Here is a 24,138-nt window from a genome sequence, read left to right on the forward strand (position 1 = left end):
ACCATGGTAATGGTAGTTCCGAAAAATTCCATTACTTTTTTTCGTTAGCCCAGCCTTAGTTCTGAAAACTGAAACTTAACTTTTCTAAGTGCTCATATGGCAAACCAAAAGAAACTACATTCAATCAAGTAAGAATTCTAAGTCAAATAAATAACTTTTGAGGCGCAGTGCCCAAACCAGTGGATTCACTTATTCTAAATTATAAATTTAAAAAAGGTCACTGTGGTGTATGCGTACTTTTTTTTTAGGTGAATAAAAAATAATGCTTCTATAATTTATAAACTAAGGGTAGGATAGCGAAAAAAATAATGGCTATCGTGTGCTAACCTTGTGCAATCGAACCAGGCAGGTTTGAAAAAAAAAAAAAAAATAGCATTTGGGGGTACCAACTGAACATAGCCCGAAAAACTCAAGTTTAACTAGGGGTGCTTTCATAATTGCATGGTTGCTTTGTTTACATGCGGTCATTTGCGATCAGACTAATGTCAGAAAAACTATTTGCGCATGTATTTTACTTTGAATTTATGAACACTTTTTCTGATTTGCGTCATTTGGCAAAATTTTTAAGTTTCAATTCACCCTCTTCTCCAAAACAAACATATCTTCTTTAAGAAGAAAAAAAAACTTTTTTTAACATTTCTCTAAATATTAACAAATTTATTATATCCAAGAAATTCGCGGCTATTTTTGTTATTTTGCCTTGAACTTTGAATTTCCAATCAATATTTTGACGAATTTGAGAAATAAAGAAAAGCTGTATCATTTTTACCGCATTTTGCTTCTTTCTTTGTGTTTAAATTCATTGCGCATGGAAATTTTTTCATTTGCACATTTGCGATGCAAATATTTGCGTTTTACATTTATGAACACCTGACATTTGTCATTTGCATTAATGAAAGCTTTGCATTCGTTAGACTTGCGCAACCATGCATTTATGAAAGCACGGGTGTTTTCATAAACGTCTGCCTAACTTAGGCCTGCATTAGTCGTGTTCATAAAGTCAGATCTGCGATCGGACTAACTTAGTCCAACTGCAGTTCTGCTGTTCATAAACGTCAGTATGTCGTCAACATCGGGCAGATTGCGCAGCCAAAATTTTATTGCTGCAGAACTCAAGAAGAAATTTATTTGACTCCTGATTCGATTTTTTTTTGTTAATAAATTTAAATATTGTTAAAAAAAATGAAAAGCAAGCATATTAATTAGGGTGGTGCAAAAAATGTTTCTTTTTTCATTTTTTCGAAATCGTGTTTTTTGAGATAATGAGTTTATATTAAATTTTTTTTCGTATTAGGGTGGCTCTAAAAAATGTTATCTTCTACAGTTGCTTGAAGAATTCCAAAAAAATCAACGTGGATATTGTTTTGACTGAATTATTGAAGAAAAAAAAAATTTCCATTAGGGTGGTTCAAACTTTTTTTTTTTTTAATTAATTACAAAAATTATTTTTCACTGCAGATAAAGTTTGTAAAACATGGTTTATGAAATATAATGTAAAATTGGGGCAGGTATTTTCGAATTAGGGGGCTCAGAAAAATGGTATATTTAACATTTACGCTTGGAATTCAACCAAATTCAATTTAATTAATTCGGCATGAATTTAATATTACTATAGCAAAAACGCACTTAACAAACTTTCTGTGCACTAAAAATCATTTTTTTTTTTTTTTTCAAACGCATAAAAAAACTTTCTTGAACACCCTAATTAAAAATATTTTTTCCATAGATAATTTGTTTTAAATGTGAACTACTCTGTGTTTTTATTATTTTTTTTTTTTGAAGAAAGTATTTTTTTTTAGCCACCCTAATGTAACACGGTTTACAAATTTTTCGTGTTATTAAAAACAATATTTTCGGGAACTGAAAAAGAAATATTTTTTTGCTTAAACAAAACTCATTCTGTGGTAATTTTTTTATATTTTTTTTCCGACGTTTATGAACACTCAGTGACTGCTGAAAATTGTACCAACGCAGGCCTGCAAACATTCTGCAGAATTGGTGTGTTCATTAATGCAGCAAAGCAGAAAGACGATTGTACTGACGCAGATTTCCGACCCCACCCTAGGTTTGATTAAAAAAAAAATTGTTTGATTTTTGAAAACCTTGTTAGACAATTTTAGATTCGTGTTCAGTTGACCCAAAAAAATCAAAGCTAGCCCTCAAAAACAATTATACCAGAATTTTCCACTTTAAATACAATTTGAATGGGCTCATTTGAAGACAATTTTCTTGATAGATGACGGGAAATATGAAACAAAAAATTTTTTAGGATTTTGTTTTTCTGTTTCAAAAATGCTAACTCATATTTAAATTCGTGTTCAGTTGACCCAAAAAAATTATAGGCTAGCCCTCAAAAACAATTATACCAGAATTTTCCACTTTAAATACAATTTGAATGGGCTCATTTGAAGACAATTTTCTTGATAGACGACGGGGAATATGAAACAAAATTTTTTTTACGATTTTGTTTTTCTGTTTCATCAGTATTCGGTATTGGCTAAGACCCTGATCTCAATTTATGTGGAAACGTATCTCAACCTGGCGGAATACCAAAATCCGCAGTACTCGGTCATTCATCAACGGTAGTAGTTGGTAAGATCGATTTTTGTTTTATACCTTGGTTGGACATTACTGTTGGCTTACTATATATTTCAAGATGGGTTTGACTTATACTAAATTTAAATTCGGCAGACAAATGATTCGTTATCTATTCCATTATCAGGCCACAAGTTTTTTTTCCAAGCTTTTAAACAAAGAAAGAGTAGAAAGCAACTTTTACTACTTAGCAACATTAAAACAAATAAATGGTTAGGAAGATTTTATTTTCTGATGTTAACAAAATGTATATAATGTAACATATTGAATTATTTTAACTTTATTGTACAAAATATAAAACGTAACAACATATCAGTAATTAGTGATGTGACATGTGAGTCAACAGATAGAGAGAACAAATTACAATAAATTTAGTCTAGTAGTGAGATTTTTTAGTTCCATTTTTTTTAGTTACCTAATAATATTTGAATTCAATTTTGAAAACTGTCCCAAAAGAACCCGTTTTTTTAACTAATTTCCATAATAGAAAAAAATGTCTTTTCTAGCTTCATTGCATTAATTCGAATTGATATTTATAATTAATTTTTTTTTGTTTACCTATATTGTCATTAAAAGTGTGCTGTTGCAATTTTCGTGTTAAGAAGCCTAATTTTACTGGTATATTATTAAAAGCAAATGTGTCCTTACAACAGACTAGCAATAATTTAGATTATCATAATTTTTAATGAATAAACTAAATAAAACAATCAGCTGTTGTTTTCGTTGACAAAAATCTCTATAGCATTTGCTGTATTAGGCTGAGGTTTATCTGTTCCCAATGCCATTTTGTTCTTCCTTTTCATCTCCAAAAACTGCTTTCTTTGGGCTTCACGCTTGAGTGCAGCAGCTGAAGAATTCACGCCTCCATTGTTAACTTTTTGGAGATTGGAGCCATTAAGTGCAGTCTTTTGTTTAGGACCAGTTGGTTTAGAAACTTTACTTGATTTCACGGACAAAATCGTTGGTTGTTTCTCTTCTATAGGTTTCTATAAAAAAAAGAAAAATAAATAAGTTGTCGGTACTTTGTTAAGAATATAATTTAAAAAAAAAAATGCTCACCAACTTCCAGTCGTTTCTCTTTAGTTCTTCAATTTCTTCGAATATAGAGTCTATATGAGCCACTTGAAGATAGACCATATCCCAAAAACCTTGTAAGTCTTCTAAAGTCGTAGGAAATGCATCTTCTGGCGATCGATTCATGTGGTTATGACATAAGCCTATAAAATAAAAACAAAAATTAATGGAAGACTCTTTTACAAGTGTTTTTGACTTTACCTTCAAATTGTTTCATTTTTTGTGAAACCAAGAGGCGTGCTTTACCAGATGCCGACCTAAGGAGCCCAAACACTTCTTCTGAAATATCTTCATTGTTCTGAAAAGAAACTCACATTAGCTTTGAATAAAATCTACTTATTCCTTCATACAGTTAAAGAACACAGATATTTCTCAGCTCTATGAGCCAACTCTAACAATCGGTTCTGTTCTTGTTTTAAAATTTCAAGAAATTGATTTCCATCCTTTTCCTCTGTGTTTTCACGCCTATCGATTTCTCCGCTGTTGCATTTATCTAAATTTAACAATAATGATTCCGCTGATGTTTCGGTAGAGCTTTTATTTTCGTGTTCAACTTCATTATTGTGAAGTTCTGTGTCGTTTGTATTGCTACCACTGTTGGGGGAGATGTTGTTTGAATTTGCTGTATTTTGTTTGATATATGAACGTTTAGGTGAAATAGAAGGCAACTGTGCCCGAAATTCCTGACTTAAATGCCTCAAAACAGGAAGATCAACTGTATTTTTGGCCACGTGATCTGTGACATCAGTGGCAGGTGTGATACTGGTGACAATTACATCGTTTGAAGGTTTATTACACTGGTTAAAATATCTACTCTTAGAAAGCTGCTGATATTTTTTACAGAATTCGGATTGGGTATTTGTTGATCTCTCATTGAGAATCAAATTATTGGAATTTTTTGATTTAATTTTCTTGGGGCTGTAGAAAACTTGAGCAAGAGCACCAGGGCCGTAAAGCCTTTCTACTCGTTGCTGAATAAAACTCTGTTGCGGTGAATACTGCACATCAACAACATCGGCCATATTGACTGTGTCGTTGCTTCCAATGCTGTCATTTAAATACTGATTTGATGTCATTGTAATTTTGCAATTTTGTGTTGTTTTTATAGATGAAGAAACAAAAACTGGTGGGGCCAGTGAGTTATTCTTTTTACAATGCTGAATACTGTTCGTTGATGGTCTTATGGGGGACACTTCTCGGGATTTGTTAATATCTTGCCTTATTTTTGAATCATAAGTTGTCAAGTTAGAATATCCATTGACACAGCAAGCAAGGTTTAAATAGCTAGGTTTTTTACTGGGACTTGTAGCTGGGTTTTCGGTAGGCGTAACGATGGTATGAATTTGGCCGGAAAATGGGTCAAGATAAGTTGTTGTATTTTGCGATAGCTGACAACGTTCTTTAATTTTTGCTGTAAATTCTCTGGTTATATCTTTTGCTGACAATGGAGTTGCAAAATTTAAACTTCCACTGGTATCTAAAATTCAAAAGAAAACAGTTGGTTAGTTCAAAATAATCATACGATTTTTGATACCACAAAAATGTAAGAAGATACTTTTTACACTAAATATTTTAAAAGTTGAAACCTACATATGTATCTACATTTTGAAACAAAAACTCAAAATCGTACCACCAACTTCACGTAGTGCTCCTTCGTACAGGAATTTTAGCTCCCTTATTATAATAAGATACTGCAGTTTCTTTTTCCTATTTTTTTTAATTAAAAAAAAAATCAGCTGCTGTTAAAATATCGCAGTATCCCAATCGAAAATAACATTAGTTTTTAGAATTTTCTTTGTTGGTAAAAATTAAAGTAAAAAAAAATATATATGTATATATTTTGTTGATAAAAAAAATTTTTTAAAAAATTTAATTTAGTGCGTACAAAATGTGTAGGACTTGAATTTTTCATCAATTCTTTTAATTCACAGAAACAAAAACAAAAAGTGTAATACAAAATGTGCATATGCATATATTTTTTTTGGATAACACTAGAAATTGCCATAATAGTTTTTGCAAACTTAGAAAAAGGAGAGAAGCGTCAAATCTTCCAAAATTGTTTGAAATAGTCATAAAAATGGTAAACAATAAAATTTTGTAACTTGATAGGTGACAATATTAACACCCAATTTCTAGAGCTAGAGCAAGTACTAGAGCTAGAGCAAGTACTAGAGCTAGAGCAAGTACTAGAGCTAGAGCAAGTACTAGACCTAGAGCAAGTACTAGAGCTAGAGCAAGTACTAGAGCTAGAGCAGGTACTAGCTTTGATACACGTTTCTAACAAACAGTTAGTACTTGAGCATTACTTCACATTTATAGATCCCGATCTAAAACTAGTCTAATCTTTGAATTGGGTAATATTTTGACATTTTAAATAGGTTACACCGCGCGTAAGTTTAACGCGCGACTCTTGTTATTTGCTTTTGAACATTCATAGAAAAAATCAATTTTGATCGTAAACATGGAAACCGAAGATCTAACAAATTTACTAGACACGTTTGTAGTAAACAAGCGGAATGATTGAATATAATTCAATCAAAAAGTTCAAGTAACCTCAGCTCTACATGCTTTTCGCCTAGGTATGGCAGTAGGCATCAGTTGTAATTATTGTTTGATTAATTGACGTTAAATCCTTGCTCCATTTGAATTCCTCAACTATTTCAATTTGTGTTCCTGTTCATTTATCAACATCGAAAATGAAATAAGGGAAATTCAAAAAGTAGAAAGAGACGCATGCATTTTTATTTTCACGCCTCAAAATTAATTCTCCCGTGGGGAAATTTAAATTTTTTTGCGCTTTGCGTATGGGTTGTGAAAATTAAATAGATTCTCATGTGAGCAAATTTTTTTCCGCTTCGCCTAACAGGTCAGGTTAAATAATGTTTCATCTTTGCGTGATACTTAATTTTCCCGCTTTGTTTTCGATATCGTTCCCAAATCACACGCGCTCATCACAACAAGACTCCGAATTAATCGTCTTCTTAGTAAAACTTTGTTCTACTGTTTTTTCGCGAATTTTAAATACAGAAACGTTCATTGCGTGAACTAGGGAAATGAAAAAATCGCTCCAGGCTACAACCCGAGTAAAAATGGAATTTCGCTGAACCACCATCGCTGCACAGCGCAGCAAACTGCTGTGCTTCGGTGGTCATTTTTACTCAGATACTTTTTTAACGACACATTTTGTTTTACCTTATGGCTCTTTATGAAACCAAGCCGATTTTTTTTTAGGTAAAAGCGCAAAACACTTTTATTTTAGTTTACCTGTGATTTTAAGAGATTCAAAGAAATTTTGTTGATGTTGGGGAAGAGCCGACATTTAGGGCAAAATTTTGTTAAATAATTTTTCATTTGCAATTTGACATTTTTGAGGAATTTTAAAAATGCAGTTTTATTGCAATTGCTTTGAATATTACATCTGCAAAATTTAATCAAAATCTTTAGAGCTGTTTTCGAGTTATTTGGTATAACTTGAAAAATTTGTATGGGAGGTACACTTTCTAAGTGATATACAGGGTGTCATAAAATTTAACGTCGAAACGAAAACGGTAGATAGCGTAGGTGGTGACAGTTACCAGAAAAATAATTTAAAAAATCGCAGCCATATATTTTGTGAGTTATGGTCACCCTGTTACGGTTTTTCATGTGCCGTGACTACAAATCTTAAGTTTTCTCAATTTTTTCTTTTGCTACGGAACCTCGAATAACCCACCAAATGCATTCAATATTCTCAACAATGTTATACCATTTTGAAAAGAGAATTGAACACACCAACTTTTAAGGTAACTTGCCGAAACATCGTATTGCATTTTTTTAACACTACGGTTCATTAAATTAGGGTCATGTAAATTTGTTTAGTATTTAGTTGGGCAAAAAAGTGATATTGGCTTTAAAACTGATGCAGCTGAGTTTTCTTTTTTAATGCATTTGGTAGCAAGCTTATTCGAGGTTCCGTAGCAAAAGAAAAAATTGAGAAAACTTAAGATTTGTAGTCACGGCACATGAAAAACCGTCACAGGGTGACCATTTTTTCGATTTTTTTTTTCGTATGCCCAAAATATATGGCTGCGATTTTTTAAATTATTTTTCTGGTAACTTTCACCACCTACGCTATCTACCGTTTTCGTTTCGACGTTAAATTTTGGGACACCCTGTATAAAAAAAAAAAAAAAAAAAAAAAAACAACTTTCAGAATTCTATAAAAATCATCTGTACCAAATTTGAAGAAAATCCGTCCAAGCGTTTAGGCTGTGAAAAAGTGTACAGGTGGACGCACAGACGGAGTTGCGAGACCCACTTTTTTGGAATCCTCCATCATCATCAATTTTTTTTCGACACGAAGCCAATACTTGCCCTGTAGAGCAAGTAAAAATAACCACATTTAAATAGCGCCAACGGTTTACAGCGCCTTACCCTCAGAAGAAAATAAATACTTCCTTTTTTGTGGGATCTCTAATTTGACAGTTCTGACTCTAGTAACATATATGTACATTAGAGTGACCGCAACTCCCATAGAAAAAAATTTTTGTCGAATTTTTTTCGGGGGAACCCCATAAAATGTTCCGCCTTTGCAGATTTTTAGATAGCCAAAATTTCAGCTCGATTGGATAACTCTAAATGGTGCCGACACTCGCTCAAAGTATCAAAAATCTCTGTTTTTTCACTGTTTTTCGAAGAAAATTAGCTCTAGCTCCCAAACAAATCGGGTTATTTTCACTTTTTATATATTAAATTAAAGGTAGTGTTGTTACACATAATTCAAATGCTAAATTTGTTTAGTTTTACTAAAAACGAAAAATATTGTCATCAATTTAAATTTTCAGTACTTACCTCAAAAAGAGCTGAAGTGCAAACTCGATTTAAAATTAAATTTTTTTTAACTGTTTTATTCTGCGGATTGGGATAGAATGGATGTTTCTCTATCTCTGGGCCCTCGGGTAGCAAAAGTATGAGGTATAGTCGTGGGGTGAAAGAGCTTTTAACAATGCAACTTTCTATGTTATTGGATCGATGTAAGGCATCTGATAGAAATGCTTCTCGCATAATTATAGCTACAATAGAAGCACTAGGGCAAAATCTAATTGACTTTGTAGTTTCAAAATCAAACTTACATTCAACAAGAAAAAACTTTTGCTTGGTTTAATGCCCCAAGAGCTTATCTGGCTCCTAAACAAGATCTTGATCTTTTGCATAATTGCATTGAATACCGCAAGATAGACAAAGATATTTCAGAGAAGGCTCTTGCTAAATTCTCAAACCATTTATGGTATTTGAGTTCAGAGCTGGCAGGTCTGGCGTTCTTTGACCTAACTTTACGAGATGGCGAAAAATTAGAAACGGCCAACATAATTTTGAAAACCAGTGAAACGTAAACCAACAGAATAGTAAATCCAAAGCTACAGACACATGAAGATGAACAATTTGTCACAGCAGGGTTAAAAAATATTGTGAACAAAAAAACATTGAACTTTTTCAGCCGATTGAAAATAGACACAAGTTTTCTCAAAGAACCTCCAAATCTTTGGCCCGAAAACCCGCATTTTAAAGAAGGCTTTAAAAAAGTGCAATAACTTAAAGTCGTAAATGACATGACAGAAAGAGGAGTCAAATTAATAACCGATTTTAATAACCTTTTTAAGTAAAGATGAGGAACAAAAACAATATGTACTTCAAGTAGTCAGTGAGGGCCGAAAATTGTATCCTGATGCTTCCAAAACTACTTTGTAAATCTCTTGATTAAATTTTTTTAGTATTTACTTCAATAATTATGTATAAGAAATGTAACACGATGTTATTTTTTTTGTTTTTTAGGCCTATGTGAATTGCGTAAAAAAGTTGACATAGTGTAAAATTTTTGACACTATTGAGGTGAATAAAAAAATGTCAGCTGTTAAAAATTTATTGGGCTCTGGGATCTGGTTAAATTTGAGTTAATTTTTTTTTGCAGATGGTTTTGTTTTGTATTTTTTTTATTAAAAAGGAGTTTCATAGCAGAAAAGAAGCAGAGAAAAATATTAAACAATAAGCCATACAGCTGAAATTTTTTTGTTCACCTCAATAGTGTCAAAAATTTTACACGGTGTTAACTATTTAACGCAATTCACACACAGCCTTAGAATTCTGTTAAATGTTTCGTTTTTTTAAATAAAACAGTTTAAAAAAAAGTTTCATTTTAAATCGAGTTTGCACTTCAGCTCTTTTTGAGGTAAGTACTGAAAATTTAAATTGATGACAAAATTTTTCTGTTTTAGTAAAACTAAACAAATTTAGCATCTGAATTATGTGTAGCAACACTACCCTTAATTTAATATATAAAAAGTGAAAATAACCCGATCTCTTTGGGAGCTAGAGCTAATTTTCTTCGAAAAACAGTGAAAAAACAGAGATTTTTGATACTTTGGACGAGTGTCGGCACCATTTAAAGTTATCCAATCGAGCTGAAATTTTGGCTATCTAAAAATCTGCAAAGGCGGAACATTTTATGGGGTTCCCCCGACCAAATTTCGAAAATCGATTTCTTGCGGTCACTCTAATGTACATCCACACGGCATGTGTAATACATAAACGCACATATACACCACAGTACACATAATAAGGTAATATCTTCCGAACGTTGTCAAAATTTGTTTGTCAAAAATGGGCACCAATCTGTCAGGTCACCCTTAAATTTTTATTTTTCAATCGCAGTAAACAGGAAATTTGTTTTTGTTTTAATTTATAAAATGTCATTTGAAAAAATTATAAATTGAAAAATAACAAATTTTCTTCGTGTTTCAACGCGGAAAATGGTCAATATTTGTTTAAAAATTAGTGGTGTGCGTGGTTTATCGGTTTTTGTGCGTTTTCGTCGGTAATTTAAACAATTAAGAATTCGGTAGCTGACATTGGTCGCCAATTTGTCATGTGTTGACAATCTGGCGACCAATGTCAATTCGGAATATATTACCTTTTTATGTGTACTGTGCATATACACAGCAGAATGACAGTTCTGGATCTAATTTTGAAACTTGTTATGCCACACTACCAAACACACCTATTCCTGTACCAAATGTAGAGACTTAAAAATAAAAAAAATGCATGTCTTGAATTTTCTCTTGTAACACAAAGCTACTCGTATAAAATACTAACTAAGCTAAGAATTGAAGATTTGGTTGAAAAAAAAATTAAGAAATAAGTAAGAAAGAAAAAAAAAAACAGACAAGAAAGCAGAGATACCCAAAAGAGATGAGAAACTTCTGACGTCATACGGGTTTGCCTACAAGCTGCGGTAGACATTTTTGGATAAGTATGCGTGAAAAAATATACATTTTTGGCTAAGTATGCGTGAAAAATCGTACATTTTTGCTTAGGTGTGCGTAAAAACACCGTGGCTACACTATGTGTGTTTTTCACATTTATTCACGAATACAAAAGAGATTACAACAAGACGAAATAAACAAATGGGTTTTGGGGGGTAAAACGTACGAAAGTTTCCCATCTCCTTTGGGTATCTCTGCAAGAAAGGGTATTAAAAAAAGTACCTATTAATAACTTTTGTATTTTATTCGGTTAACAATTCTTTAAAGACATGGCAAAAGCCGTCTGCCAGATTGACAGGTTTATGATTTCAATAATAAAAAAAGTATTGAATAGGTGCACTAGGTTTGCAATATTATTTTTTCTTTTGGTTACAAATTTAATTGAAACGCTTCTCTTAAGATTTGGTTACGATATCATAATGCTGATTTCACAAAGTTGTAAAGAGTTCGTAACTAGCTTTTCCCAAGTGTAGTTTTCTCAATTCTTTAATTATGGGGCAGACGCCTTAAAGTGCATGATATCTTCACGGGTTTTCAAGTTACACAAGGAGCATGTGATAGGCAAATCTGGTCGGTAGGGTATGTAGTTCAATGGCAGGAACTCTCCTCTCACCTTAAATATGGTTGAGATTTTTTCTGCATCAACATTATTTCTTAAATAGCTAATCGAGCTTAGATCGTGTTCAAGTTTCGAATAGTACATTCTATAAATTGATGATTGAGCTTCTGCAATAAAGGTTTTATGCAGTTTTTCTTCAAGATTCTGGAGTATATTGTAAAGTTCGATACTGGACTATAATGCCGGATTTACACGACTGACAACTTGCCAGTATTTTTGCCATTTAATTACCATTTTTATTTTCGTTGTATACCTGTACGTTCCACCATTTTTTTAAAATAATGGCAAGAAGCCATAAAAAATGAACCAGCTCATTTTTTACCAATGTACTTTTTTTTTCTTGTAACTTTTTTAATATTTACAATATCGAAAAAAATGTTCAACATAAAAGACGCGAAATTTAACTGTATAGTTTTTTGTATCACCAACTTTTAACTAGGATGAATAGAAATCGAGAACACCATAAATGCACTGTACTTTTAGTGGGTTTTACAAAACGATCAATATTTTGTGTGCATATATTGCCGTAGTTTATTATTTATAATATTTGATTAAAAATAAGAAAAATATTAGGTATAAAGCGAGTGTAAAATTGCTATTGACAGGGTAACTACTTTTCCTTTTCGATGGGACGTGCAGAACTTCCTGAAGAATTCTAAAATTACCTCTTTAACCCTGATAACCTTCTTAGAGCTCGAGTTAATAGCAAATTCGCTTTCGGTTTTATTGTTTTAACCCTGTTCGGAATAAAATAGATTAAGACTAATTGTCCCAGAGCTAGTGAACCATCCGAGTAAGGTATTGTCTGTACGGCTAGAAATTTTTATAGTGGTGATTCATACCATGGTAAGTAAAATAATCATGGTCTGGCGGATATCAGCCCTGCATTCTGTCGTCTCATATAGGTGGTATAGGTGGCTTGGAGTGTTTTTATAAACGTCTGCCTAACTTAGGCCTGCTTTAGACGTGTTCATAAAGTCAAATCTGCGACCGTACACACTCAGTTCAACTGCAGTAACTGCTGTTCAAAAACTTCATTATGTCGTCAACATATTTTTTCTTTTTAACAGATTTTGTTTTTTTTTTTTTGCGTCAAGTAGCAAAATCGAAAATAACAAAACCCGGGTGCGCTGCTCGTGTAGAAATTCAAATTACTTAGACGATAATTTGCAATGTAAATACTTCCGTGTACCATTTAGTTTTATAAAAATAATCAAGGTAGATTCTCAGACTTAGCCGAAATGCACACAAAATTTAATAAAAAAATCGTTAAAAAAAAAAAAAATTAAAAACAAAATTTTGAGTGGACCAACCTAACCAATTCAATTCAAAGATTAATTTATTTCATGTTATTATTACATTTATAAAAGTTTTTATGAATTTTTAAGCATTGGCTTAGCCGTCAGCTCGACTGGTAAAAAAAGCAGCAATATTTTCCCATGTCCTCAGCCACCAGTCTTTATTTGGAATTTCGTAGAGCATCATAATTTTGCATATGCGAGTTTCCTGGAGATTGAAGACTTTAGTTAAGTAGTCAGCTTGTAGCTTAAGGGTGAAGGTAAAAAGTTCAGGCAGTCCTGTTTCCAAATAAATTGAATAGTTTGGTGCGTTTAAGGGAATATTAAATCTTTCTTTTAAGAAATTTCTTTGTAGCTTTTCAATTTCCTTGAACTCTTGCATTCCCCATACTTGTGCAGTAGGGTGGGTCAAAAAAATCGAAATTCTTTTTTTGAGTTTGTACTCCGAAAAATAGATTGCTAGACACCTCTAGAATACACACAACAAATATGAGCTCTTTATATTAATAGGAAGGTCCTCCGCTTCGCAATTTTCTATTTTTACATCAAGCTTCTACTAAAAAAAAAATTATTTTTTTATAAATCGACTTTTTTTGAAAATTTCTTTACATATTCTTGTAGGAAATTGAACGCTCTACAAAAATCAAACGCGCAACACATATTCTTGTAGGAAATAGATTGTTCCGCAAAAAAGGTCTTATTAACTTTTTTCATTAATCTAATTATTCTAAAGATATTCGAGGTCAAAGTTAAAAAATATTATAAGAACATTTTTTACTTTTAAACATTTTCTCATTCACTAAAAATTCATTATTTTCAAAAAAGCAAGATACAGTGGATTCTCGCTATCTTGAACATACGATTACTTGAACAATCCAATAACTTGAACATGCTATTTTCTTGAACTTTTTTATTGCTGATTCTATAAGTTCAGTAATTAAAATATTTGAAGTTCTATAACTTGAACAAATAAATTGTTTTTCAACAGAAATTTGAATTTCCTCAATAAAGTTTATTACGTATGTAATTGTGTTTTGTGTCATTTACATTAATTTATAGTAACAAATTGAATTCATACAAAACGAAGACTTTTTATATGTTCCAGTCACTTGAACAATCCAATAACTTGAACAAGCCTGGTTTCGTATGTGTTCAAGCTAGCGAGATTCCACTGTATATTCTTGTAGGGGCTGAAACGTTCTACAAAGAAGTCATCGGCATCAAATTAACTGCTTAAACCGTTTAGTAGATATTCGTATCCAAATCGCAATGCATACGAGTCATAAGAAAACTATCTTTTAATGGTTGCAAAAAAAGTCAATTTATAAAAAAATAATTTTTTTTTTAGTAGAAGCTTGATAAAAAAAATAGAAAATTGCGAAGCGCAGAACCTTCCCATTAATATGAAGAGCTCATATTTGGTGTGTATTCTAAAGGTGTCTAGCAAAAGCAATCTATTTTCGGAGTACAAACTCAAAAAAAAGAATTTCGATTTTTTTGACCCACCCTACTGCACAAGTATGGGGAATGCAAGAGTTCAAGGAAATTGAAAAGCTACAAAGAAATTTCTTAAAAGAAAGATTTAATATTCCCTTAAACGCACCAAACTATTCAATTTATTTGGAAACAGGACTGCCTGAACTTAAATTTTGTTAAATGATTTATATGATTGCTTGAAAAAATCTTTTTCCAAGACATATTTTTCAAGCTTTGTGAGGTTTTGGCTTTTTCTGCTTGTTATAATCCAGTGTTGGATTGAGCAAAAATCCCAAATACTTGTACTCTTTTGATACTTCTAAACGACAACCATTAAGTACCCTATTGTTTCCAACTGCACCTCGAGATGAACGCGAGAAGAACATGACTTTAGATTTTTAATTTTTGATTACTAAACCCCACTTATTACAGAAGTCCGTTAAACGATTTACCATCAATTATAGGGTTTATGGTGATTCGGATAACAAAAGAAGGTCATCAGCATAGAGTAATACAGCTATATCATTTAACCAACCTAACCATTTAGTGGTATGAAAATAGATGTTTGTTGATTCTTAGACTTACCCGATATGCACACAAAATTTCATAAAAATCGTTCCAAAAATATATAAAAAAAATTTTGTTTCAACCACGCTAACCATTTAGTGGTATGAAAATTCATGTGGGCCGATTATCAGACCTACCCGACATACACGAAAAATTTCGTAAAGTTCGTTCCAAAAAGATATAAAAAAATTTCGCTGGACCACCTAAAAACACTGGTCTGCAAGGAAATCCTCCTTTTAATAAAACTATACTTTTCTAAAGGATTACGAATCCGAAGTCAAAATTGCACTAGCACCTCACGTTTTAAGGATATTTCCGTTAGAAAATCTCGAAAAACCATTTTTTTGCTGTTTTCGAAGCAATATTTTGGCGTAGTGTAAACTTTTTCAACTTAACTTGTCACGGTTTATAAAAAAGTATCAATCTCCTCAATATCTCTTTTCTTATCCGAGATATCTCAATTTAAGAAAGAGTATAATTGGCTTATCTTACCATAAAGAAACTGTTATTTAAAAATTCATATTTCTTTCTCCCAAGAACAAAAGTATACTTTTCTAATAGATTCTAGTATGTATGCTGATTTTGAATCCGATATAGTAGTTTTTTTAGATTTTCTAACAAAAAACTTGTATTTTGTGATTCTCTAATGTCGTTTTCGATTGGTTTCACTCAAGAATTGACACATTCTAAAATCGAATGGAACAGGTCAAATCGCTTCCACGCAATTCTATTTTTATTTTATTTCTGTGAAATTTCAAATATTTTTAATTTTATTATTTTTTTTTTTTTCTTGCAAATGAAAATCATGGCGTTAGAGTTGGAAAATTATAAACTAATGTTCGAAAAAAGTGGTCATTTATCCATTATTGTATGAATTTTTGATTTATAATTAATTTAAATTTCAGAAAACAATAAATTGTTGAATCAAAAACAAAAAACATTGATTGAGTGTTTTTTTTTTTGACATGTCACTGTGGTTTCGCCCATATGACAAAAATAAAAAAAAATAAAGTTCGTTTTTTCTGTCCCAAGTGACTTATTCTAATAAATAATAGTTCATTATTTACTGCTGCATACATTTTTTCTTACAAGTCACGTGATATCTATTTTGTTTTAGCTTTCGAAGTGAACTGATTATTCAATTTTCGTTGAAAACAGGTGTTAATAAATTTGATAAAATTCAAGTATTTTTATTTTTTATAAAAGTGAAATTATCAATATTTTTTTGAAATGGAATTACAAAAGGAAGGTGTGTAGATTATTTTATTTATTTTTTCGTCATATTTGAACGCTTAATTTTATATTTATGTGGATAGAGTCATATACCATTTACGCGTTTTTTCTATTTTTGTCAATCTTCAAGTAAACTTTTAAAATAGTTCTTAACCTAACTTAAGCAAAAAAAGATGTTTGTTATAAAGAATGATATGTCAGAAAAACATAATCTTAGCACCCACAATCGACCACAAGTAGCGCAATTGAGGTTTAAGTGTTGTATGTTTTGAGCCTTTTTGAGCCGTTTTGATTTTTTGTTTTTATATTAATTTTCCTTAGGTACGATCTATTTTTGCCTGTAGTGTGTAAAAAACGTCTATGACATTTGGGTAGTAAAAAGTGGCGAGATAGTTGAGAAAAAATTACAAAATTTCAATTCCGTCATAGAAAATATAAGTTCTCCAGAAAAAAAGGTTAAATTTTGCCTTTTTGAAATTTGGTATTTATAATAATTGATTGTATTTTTTTTAACATGAGAATTACTTTTTCGAGTTTGATTTTGAAATAAAAATTGAATATACTATCAAAAAAAATTAATAAAACAAAAAAAAAACAGAAAAAAATTTTGTGAGTGGGCGTGTCAGTGGGCGGAAATTTGGTGTGGTGAATTCTTTTGAGACTTTACATCATGCTAGAAAGTTTCATCCCTATTGAACAAGTAGTTCAGAAGTTATTGAATTATGACGCCATCTCCATACAACCCAAACCACTGTGCATGTGAGTGAATTCCGATTTGAATTCTGTTTTGAAATCGAGAAGAGAATTTCTCTTCTCAGAAGCGTTCTAGCTGTCAAATTCGAGCGGATAAAACACTATCAGAAGGCTTCTGAATGATTCCGGACGCTTCCGGAGAGCCAATCGAAAACGACATATCGCTTATATCTCAAGCTCCTGACGTACTAGATTCTTTTTGACTTCGGATTCGAACTCAGCACATCAAAAACCGTAAAAAAAATTATACTTTTGTTCCTAGAACATACAAATTTTAAGATTTAGAAGGCAGTGTATCGAATGGTTTATCACAAATAAGATATTTATAAATAGAAAAATCGTATATAAAATTACAAAACATGTATAAATTTGTTTTAATGTATTTTATTATAGTTTTCTTTACATATTTGACTTTTGTATATTAGCCCGATCATCCTAGACGAAATTTCACTATATATCAAAGTTAATTTAAGTACAAGATTTTTTGATGCAGTTAGGTTCCTTTGATGGAATAGAATATGAAACCACAGTTTTACACCAAAATTTGATATGGCGTATCCCCGAAAATGACCTCTGAACCCTAGGACGTTCGAAAAAGTGATTTCAGTCGAATTTAACAGAAATTTTATCAAAGTTAATGGAAGTACACGATTTTTTGATGCAGTTAGGTTCCTTTGATGGAGGAGAATATGAAATCACAGTTTTACACCAAAATTTGATATGGCGTATCCCCGAAAATGACCCCTGACCCCTAGGTAGTACGGAAAAAGTGATTTCACGATTTTTTGATGCAGTTAGGTTCCTTTGATGGAGGAGAATATGAAATCACAGTTTTACACCAAAATTTGATATGGCGTATCCCCGAAAATGACCCCTGACCCCTAGGTAGTGCGGAAAAAGTGATTTCACGATTTTTTGATGCAGTTAGGTTCCTTTGATGGAGGAGAATATAAAACCACAGTTTTACACCAAAATTTGATATGGCGTATCCCCGAAAATGACCCCTGACCCCTAGGTAGTACGGAAAAAGTGATTTCACGATTTTTTGATGCAGTTAGGTTCCTTTGATGGAATAGAATATGAAACCACAGTTTTACACCAAAATTTGATATGGCGTGTTCCCTAAAATGACCTCTGAACCCTAGTAAGTTCGAAAAAGTGATTTCAGTCGAATATAATAAAATTTTAGTATGTTGAAGTTCACATCATGCTCATAAAAACTCTCTATGGGAGCAACCCCATTGCACCAATTATACCCCTTTTTAAACTCCCTTCTTTACCATTTTTTACCCCAATTTTACTCTTTAAACGGGGAGAGTTAGGGCCAAGAATTGATAATTTAGTAGAGGGGTTGATTACAATAATTTTTTTTATGGGAGGGGGATCTATCTTCCCCCGTTTAGGGGAAAATTCCACAGCTTTTTCTGTTGTTCTGAAATGATGATAATATTATTTTAATTGAAAAAGAACACATTTTTTTATTTTCATCACATGGGCCGACCAGGAATCGATCCCACGTACCTCTGCATACCTAGCCAGCACCTTACCAGTAGACCATACTCGAATATTAAAGATGAGTTGAAAAAAGGGAGCTAATTGAAACCTCACATAAAAATGCAATGTTTTTTTCTAAAGCGTTACAAACATTGCATATCTGCAGGATAAAAGCTTTGCATACTTATTGGTGAAAAACATTGCATACTTGAGAGATGAAAACATTTCATACTTACAAGAACCTCTTGAAACAGGTCTTATGAAAGCCTTCGACTGAAATCACTTTTTTCGAACTTCCTAGGGTCAGAGGTCATTTTCGGGAACACGCCATATCAAATTTTGGTGTAAAACTGTGATTTCATATTCTCCTCCATCAAAGGAACCTAACTGCATCAAAAAATCGTGAAATCACTTTTTCCGTACTACCTAGGGGTCAGGGGTCATTTTCGTGGATACGCCATATCAAATTTTGGTGTAAAACTGTGGTTTTATATTCTCCTCCATCAAAGGAACCTAACTGCATCAAAAAATCGTGAAATCACTTTTTCCGTACTACCTAGGGGTCAGGGGTCATTTTCGGGGATACGCCATATTAAATTTTGGTGTAAAACTGTGGTTTTATATTCTCCTCCATCAAAGGAACCTAACTGCATCAAAAAATCTTGTACTTAAATTAACTTTGATAAAATGTCTAGATTGATCGGGCTATATGTATATAACGGGCGTTGAGATTTTACATTTTTATTAATTAAGGTGTTTTTGTACATGTGGGATTTATCTAAAAACTGCTGGATTTCAATATTTTTGCTATTTTTGTCAATTGGTATCTTAAAATGTGTGTAAACTTTAATTAATAAATACAATTTTTTTTTCATATAATAGATCATGTTATGAGTTAAAAGTCCTCCAAATTTCAGCTCAATACGAATATTACAGCCTTATTACGGTTGTCAAATTTCAATACGATATTTGACTATTATCAACAAAATTGATAAATCGGTATTATGGTTTTTAACTATCAATTTTTTTGATAAAAGTTCAGATTTAAGAACTATTGTGAATGGGCCCATCGACAAATTCGGTATTACGTTTGTCAAAAAAATTGGTATTTGTCAATTTTTCAGTCAATCACAAATTCCTTGTTGATACAATATTTTTAAGAGTCGCGAAAGTCAGAGCAATGTCTATTTTTCCGTGAAAATGAAATTGATGAAGAAAATACTTTGGAGCAAGCAAAGATTCGAAGAAAATTACGCGATGCTTCAAACCCGCTGGATTTGGCAGAACATATGAATAATTTTTTTTTTTCATTACTCTAATTAAATTTTGGTTTATTTTTTAGATTTATCAAAAACTTCAGACTTTTGAAGGAAGCCTTCCTTAATGTATTTTTAGATACATATCTCTTTACGAAAAGTTAAAACCAATAAAAAAAACACCATTGCGAGCGTATTAAAATTTGCAGCTGTCTCAATATCCCTTCTGGCAAGCTGTTTTTGTCACTTACAATCTTTCTCCTACGTTGAGAAAACACTTAAAATAAGTGGAAACATTTATTTTGTACTCAATATCCACATTTTTCAATATAATAAGCTAAATAAAATAACAACGACGGCGACGCACGTGTGATGGAAAAACGAAAATGATTTAATCCATAAAATTGAAACATTAAACGTCAAAATCAAAAGTCGATTTGCATCATGGTATAAAAAGACAAGGTATGATCATTAGAGCCGCCATCTTACAAAATGAGGTAATAAGGTTTTGACGTTTAATTTGGCAAAGTCAAAAGCAACAACAATTTCCAAGACAAATTTGTTTACAACAACAATTTCAATGGGCTGGGCTGTCAAAACCTGAAGTAGCCATAAGTTTTGACAGTTCTCGATACTGAGTTTTTTCTAATGATCATACCTTCTCTTTTTATACCATGGATTTGCACCATTCACAATAAATTTTTGATCTTTGTTCACAATGGATCAAAAATTTGTCAACTCGCGTTTATAATACCAATTTATCAATTGATTGACAAATTTGTTCAATTGTGAATAAATTGATCTTTGACAACCGTAATAAGGCTGTTAGTTTTATTTTTGTACTAGGTCAACCGAATCTAAAAGGGTTATTTTCTACAAACTACTCATATTTTTCAAAAATAATTTTTTTTAAATGGTACGTACTAGAATTTTTCTGAAACCAGATTTAGATTTAGGAAAGTCAAATCTTTCATAATTTCAAAAAATTATTTGAAGGAGAAAAAAAAGATAAATTTTGCAGACCAGTGAAATCGGTCCAGCCGTTTGGGAGGAGTTTGGAAGTAAACCCTGCGACACGAGAATTTTATATATTAGATAAAATCTAAAAAAAATCTAAAAAAAAAGTTGTTCCTGTAAGGTAAGATGATGTATAGTTCGTTTGACGCCAAATAAAACCGGATATCGATATCTCTAAAAATATTCAAATGAATCCAATTAATTTAAAAAAGAGGTGATAACCGAGAGATGGATTTGAATTCATTAAAAAAAATGGAAAAACAATTTTTTTTCTAATAAAAAAATATACCAATATTTGAAATAGTGTGTTGTTGTTCATTATTTATTTGAAGATATTTTTGCATCACAACAAAATATAAAAACGGGATAAATTGTCGTCTCGTCACACAAATAAATACGAAGAAATCCAAGCAAACATTAGAATATTAAAATACAAACAAGTACCTGAGACATCTGAAGAATCAGCATCAACATCAAGTGAACAGCTTCCAATAGAGTCCACGCTTCGATCCATGTTAAAGATTTTGTTTTTCCACAAGTTAAAAAATCTAACGTGTGGGTGGGGTGTTGTTTACTCTTTTTTTATTTAAACTTTTATGTTGACATTCAAAAAAAGGACAATTTCTTGGTCTATAAGGAAAAATTGTATTTTATATAATAAAATCGATATTGTTGTTCTAAACCACGGTTTTTAGTTTGTTTTTTTAGGTTAAAACGATTAGCAACAACAACACAACAATATTTATTATTATTTTTTTTTTTTTTGTGACTAGTTTAGCTAAATTAAAATATAATGAATATTCAACAGTGTGCTCAGTGCTAAAACTTGGATTTGGATACGGGTATGTGTGTGAAACATGCAAAAGAACTAACTCGTGGAATCATGTTTACGCCAGCAAAACTACCATGGAAAAATATATACAAATTTATTGCTAATTGGGTGGGTAAGTAAAGTATAATAGTTATAGTTTTTTTGAACAAATATAAAAGTCTCATTTGGGGATTATAATGGGCGTTTAACTATGTACACTTTATCTCGTTATACTTATAAATACACAAAGGAAAACAACACAACAAAACCTGAATAAGTTTGTAGCAAAATTTTGGATGCAAATTGGAGCAAAAATCGAGTGTTAGGTGGAAAGAAAAAAAAAAAAAAAGATCTTCACAATTATACGCAACCAATGACGACATTTTGGGATTTGCAATTTATATATTACACTTACCAGTAAGTGATAATTAAAAAGTTGTAACAAGAATAACAAAAGAAATTCTATACTAATTGGGTTCTTCCTTCTGCAGTTCTTCCATGCAAATGGGAAATGAAAAAAACTCGACAACCGAAAAATACTTTTTACTTTCTCGCTAATCTTTGTGATTAGTGAGTGATATTTTGGATTAGATTTATAATTTAACTATTAAATTTTTATAAAATTCTAAAATTAATTTGTTACTAACTAGGGTATTATGTGTAATAATTTTAATTAAATGTTCATAACAAAAATTCCAAGATTCTGAAATGTTTCACAGTTTTAACTTGTCGAGTATCGAGCGAGAGCAAGAGCATATCCCGTCGATTTTCGATAAAAACCGAAATGTCGATATCATTCGATAATTTTGTTTTGCTCAGTTGGGTATGTTCGGTGAGGTTGTTTCGTAGTGCTCGGTGACTGAAAGAGCGAAAATTTTTGAAGAACTGTTCAGTGAGCAGGTTAAAAGCCAAACTCCAACGCATGTGCTTTGTATATAAAATCTATAGTACTATCATGAAGTGAAATTTTTTAGCTTGTTCGCTACCTGAGTGGTCGCGAGGGCGCTTAGATCGAATTCAATAATGGGAGTAAGGAGATGAGATATACATTTCTGTTTGAAATTTGACATAGTTTTTAGTTCGTTCGCTAGCTTAAGCCTGGTACGCTGCTCGCGCTAAATTTTAGCCGAGATAAAATTCAAATACAAGTTATCGATAACTTGTATGGGACCCATTTTATCTCGGCTAAAAATTTTCGATAATTTGTATGGAAGCTAAAATTTAAGCCTGGTACGCTGCTCTCGCTAAATTTTAGCCGAGATAAAATTCCCATACAAGTTATCGATAATTTGTATGGGATCCATTTTAGCTCAGATAAAATTTTTCGATAATTTGTATGGGAGCTAAGATTTAGCGCGAGCAGCGTACCAGGCTTTAGCGCGAGCAGCGTACCAGGCTTTACTATTTTGGTGCACTGTTTTTTTCATGATAGTACTATAGATTTTATATACAAAGCGAATGTGGTTTTCGCAAAAGCCTGGTACGCAGATCGAGCTAAATTTTAGCCAAGATCGGGGCCGGCTTTAGGGGGGGCAGCCTGGGCCGTCGCACAGTGGGGCAGAATGCCTTAAAATGGAAATGGTAACGGAGTTACGAATAACAGAGTTACGCGCGACAGAGTTACGGCCGTCAAAGTTACGCGAAACCGAAGTTACGAAAAACTAGAGTTACGAATTCTAAAGTTATGTTAAGCTATGACATGTGATTTTTGGGTTGGCAACAATTGCTAGGAACAATATGGAATTATGAAAACATAAATAAGAGAATATCGATACGTAGGTGCAATATTAGTTGGACAAATAAGAAGTTAATTTCAATTATGTCCCCCAAACATACATAAGTATACTTATGTTTTTTTTTCTATTTGAACGTTTTTGCGATCTTCTCACAAAAACAAAACCATATATGTATATCTATACCTATCCAATAAAAATTTTACAAGATTAAATTACACCCATTTTCGCTTTAAGCCTGGTACGCTGCTCGCGCTAAATTTTAGCTCCCATACAAATTATCGAAAATTTTTATCTGAGCTAAAATGGATCCCATACAAATTATCGATAACTTGTATGGGAATTTTATCTCAGCTAAAATTTAGCGCGAGCAGCGTACCAGGCTTTAAGCCTGGTACGCTGCTTGCGCTAAATTTTAGCTCCCATACAAATTATCGAAACATTTTAGCCGGGATAAAATGAGTCCCATACAAACTATCGATAACTTGTATGGGAATTTTATCTCGGCTAAAATTTAGCTCGAGCAGCGTACCAGGCTTTATTAGCTGTGTTTTTTTGTTTATCTATATAGATTTTGTGCAAAAAAACGACATCGAGATTTTTGAAATCCATGCAAACATTTGGCACCTCTGTACATATACTTTGGCAGCTGTCTGTCAAAAATTTTGCTTTTGTTTTTTTTTTATTTTAAAGCCTGGTACGCTGCTCGCGCTAAATTTTAGCTCCCATACAAATTATCGAACATTTTTAGCCGATATAAAATGGATCCCATACAAGTTATCGATAACTTGTATGGGAATTTTATCTCAGCTAAAATTTAGCGCGAGCAGCGTACCAGGCTTAACTCCGAAGTGGGAAGGCCATTACATCCATGTTGGATGCAAACAAAAATTTTCATATAGCCATGGCATCCA

At 32.1% G+C, this 24,138-nt stretch overlaps 1 protein-coding gene across 1 annotated transcript; it reads right to left on the reverse strand.

The window, feature by feature from the left end:
• Positions 1-2,799: 2,799 nt before the first annotated feature.
• On the reverse strand, positions 2,800-22,240 carry LOC129920993 (uncharacterized). Its single transcript, XM_056002588.1, has 6 exons — positions 21,907-22,240; positions 21,125-21,310; positions 4,020-5,146; positions 3,871-3,967; positions 3,655-3,812; positions 2,800-3,581 (listed from the first exon to the last, which is right to left on the reverse strand). Exons 2-6 carry the CDS (start codon positions 21,192-21,194, stop codon positions 3,303-3,305), a joined length of 1,731 nt encoding a protein of 576 aa, XP_055858563.1. The 5' UTR covers positions 21,195-21,310; positions 21,907-22,240; the 3' UTR covers positions 2,800-3,302.
• Between the last annotated feature and the right edge of the window lie 1,898 nt (positions 22,241-24,138).

The sequence above is a fragment of the Episyrphus balteatus genome, chromosome 1, assembly GCF_945859705.1.
Source record: "Episyrphus balteatus chromosome 1, idEpiBalt1.1, whole genome shotgun sequence".
In the NCBI taxonomy this organism is placed as follows: domain Eukaryota; kingdom Metazoa; phylum Arthropoda; class Insecta; order Diptera; family Syrphidae; genus Episyrphus; species Episyrphus balteatus.

Coding starts and splice junctions, on each gene's coding strand:
- LOC129920993 (XM_056002588.1), bottom strand. CDS start 21,194: ATGGATCGAAGCGTGGACTCTATTGGAAGCTGTTCACTTGATGTTGAT. Junction 5,147..21,124: donor TGATTCTTCAGATGTCTCAG/GTACTTGTTTGT, acceptor TTTGAATTTTAG/ATACCAGTGGAAGTTTAAAT. Junction 3,813..3,870: donor AAAAATGAAACAATTTGAAG/GTAAAGTCAAAA, acceptor TTTATTTTATAG/GCTTATGTCATAACCACATG.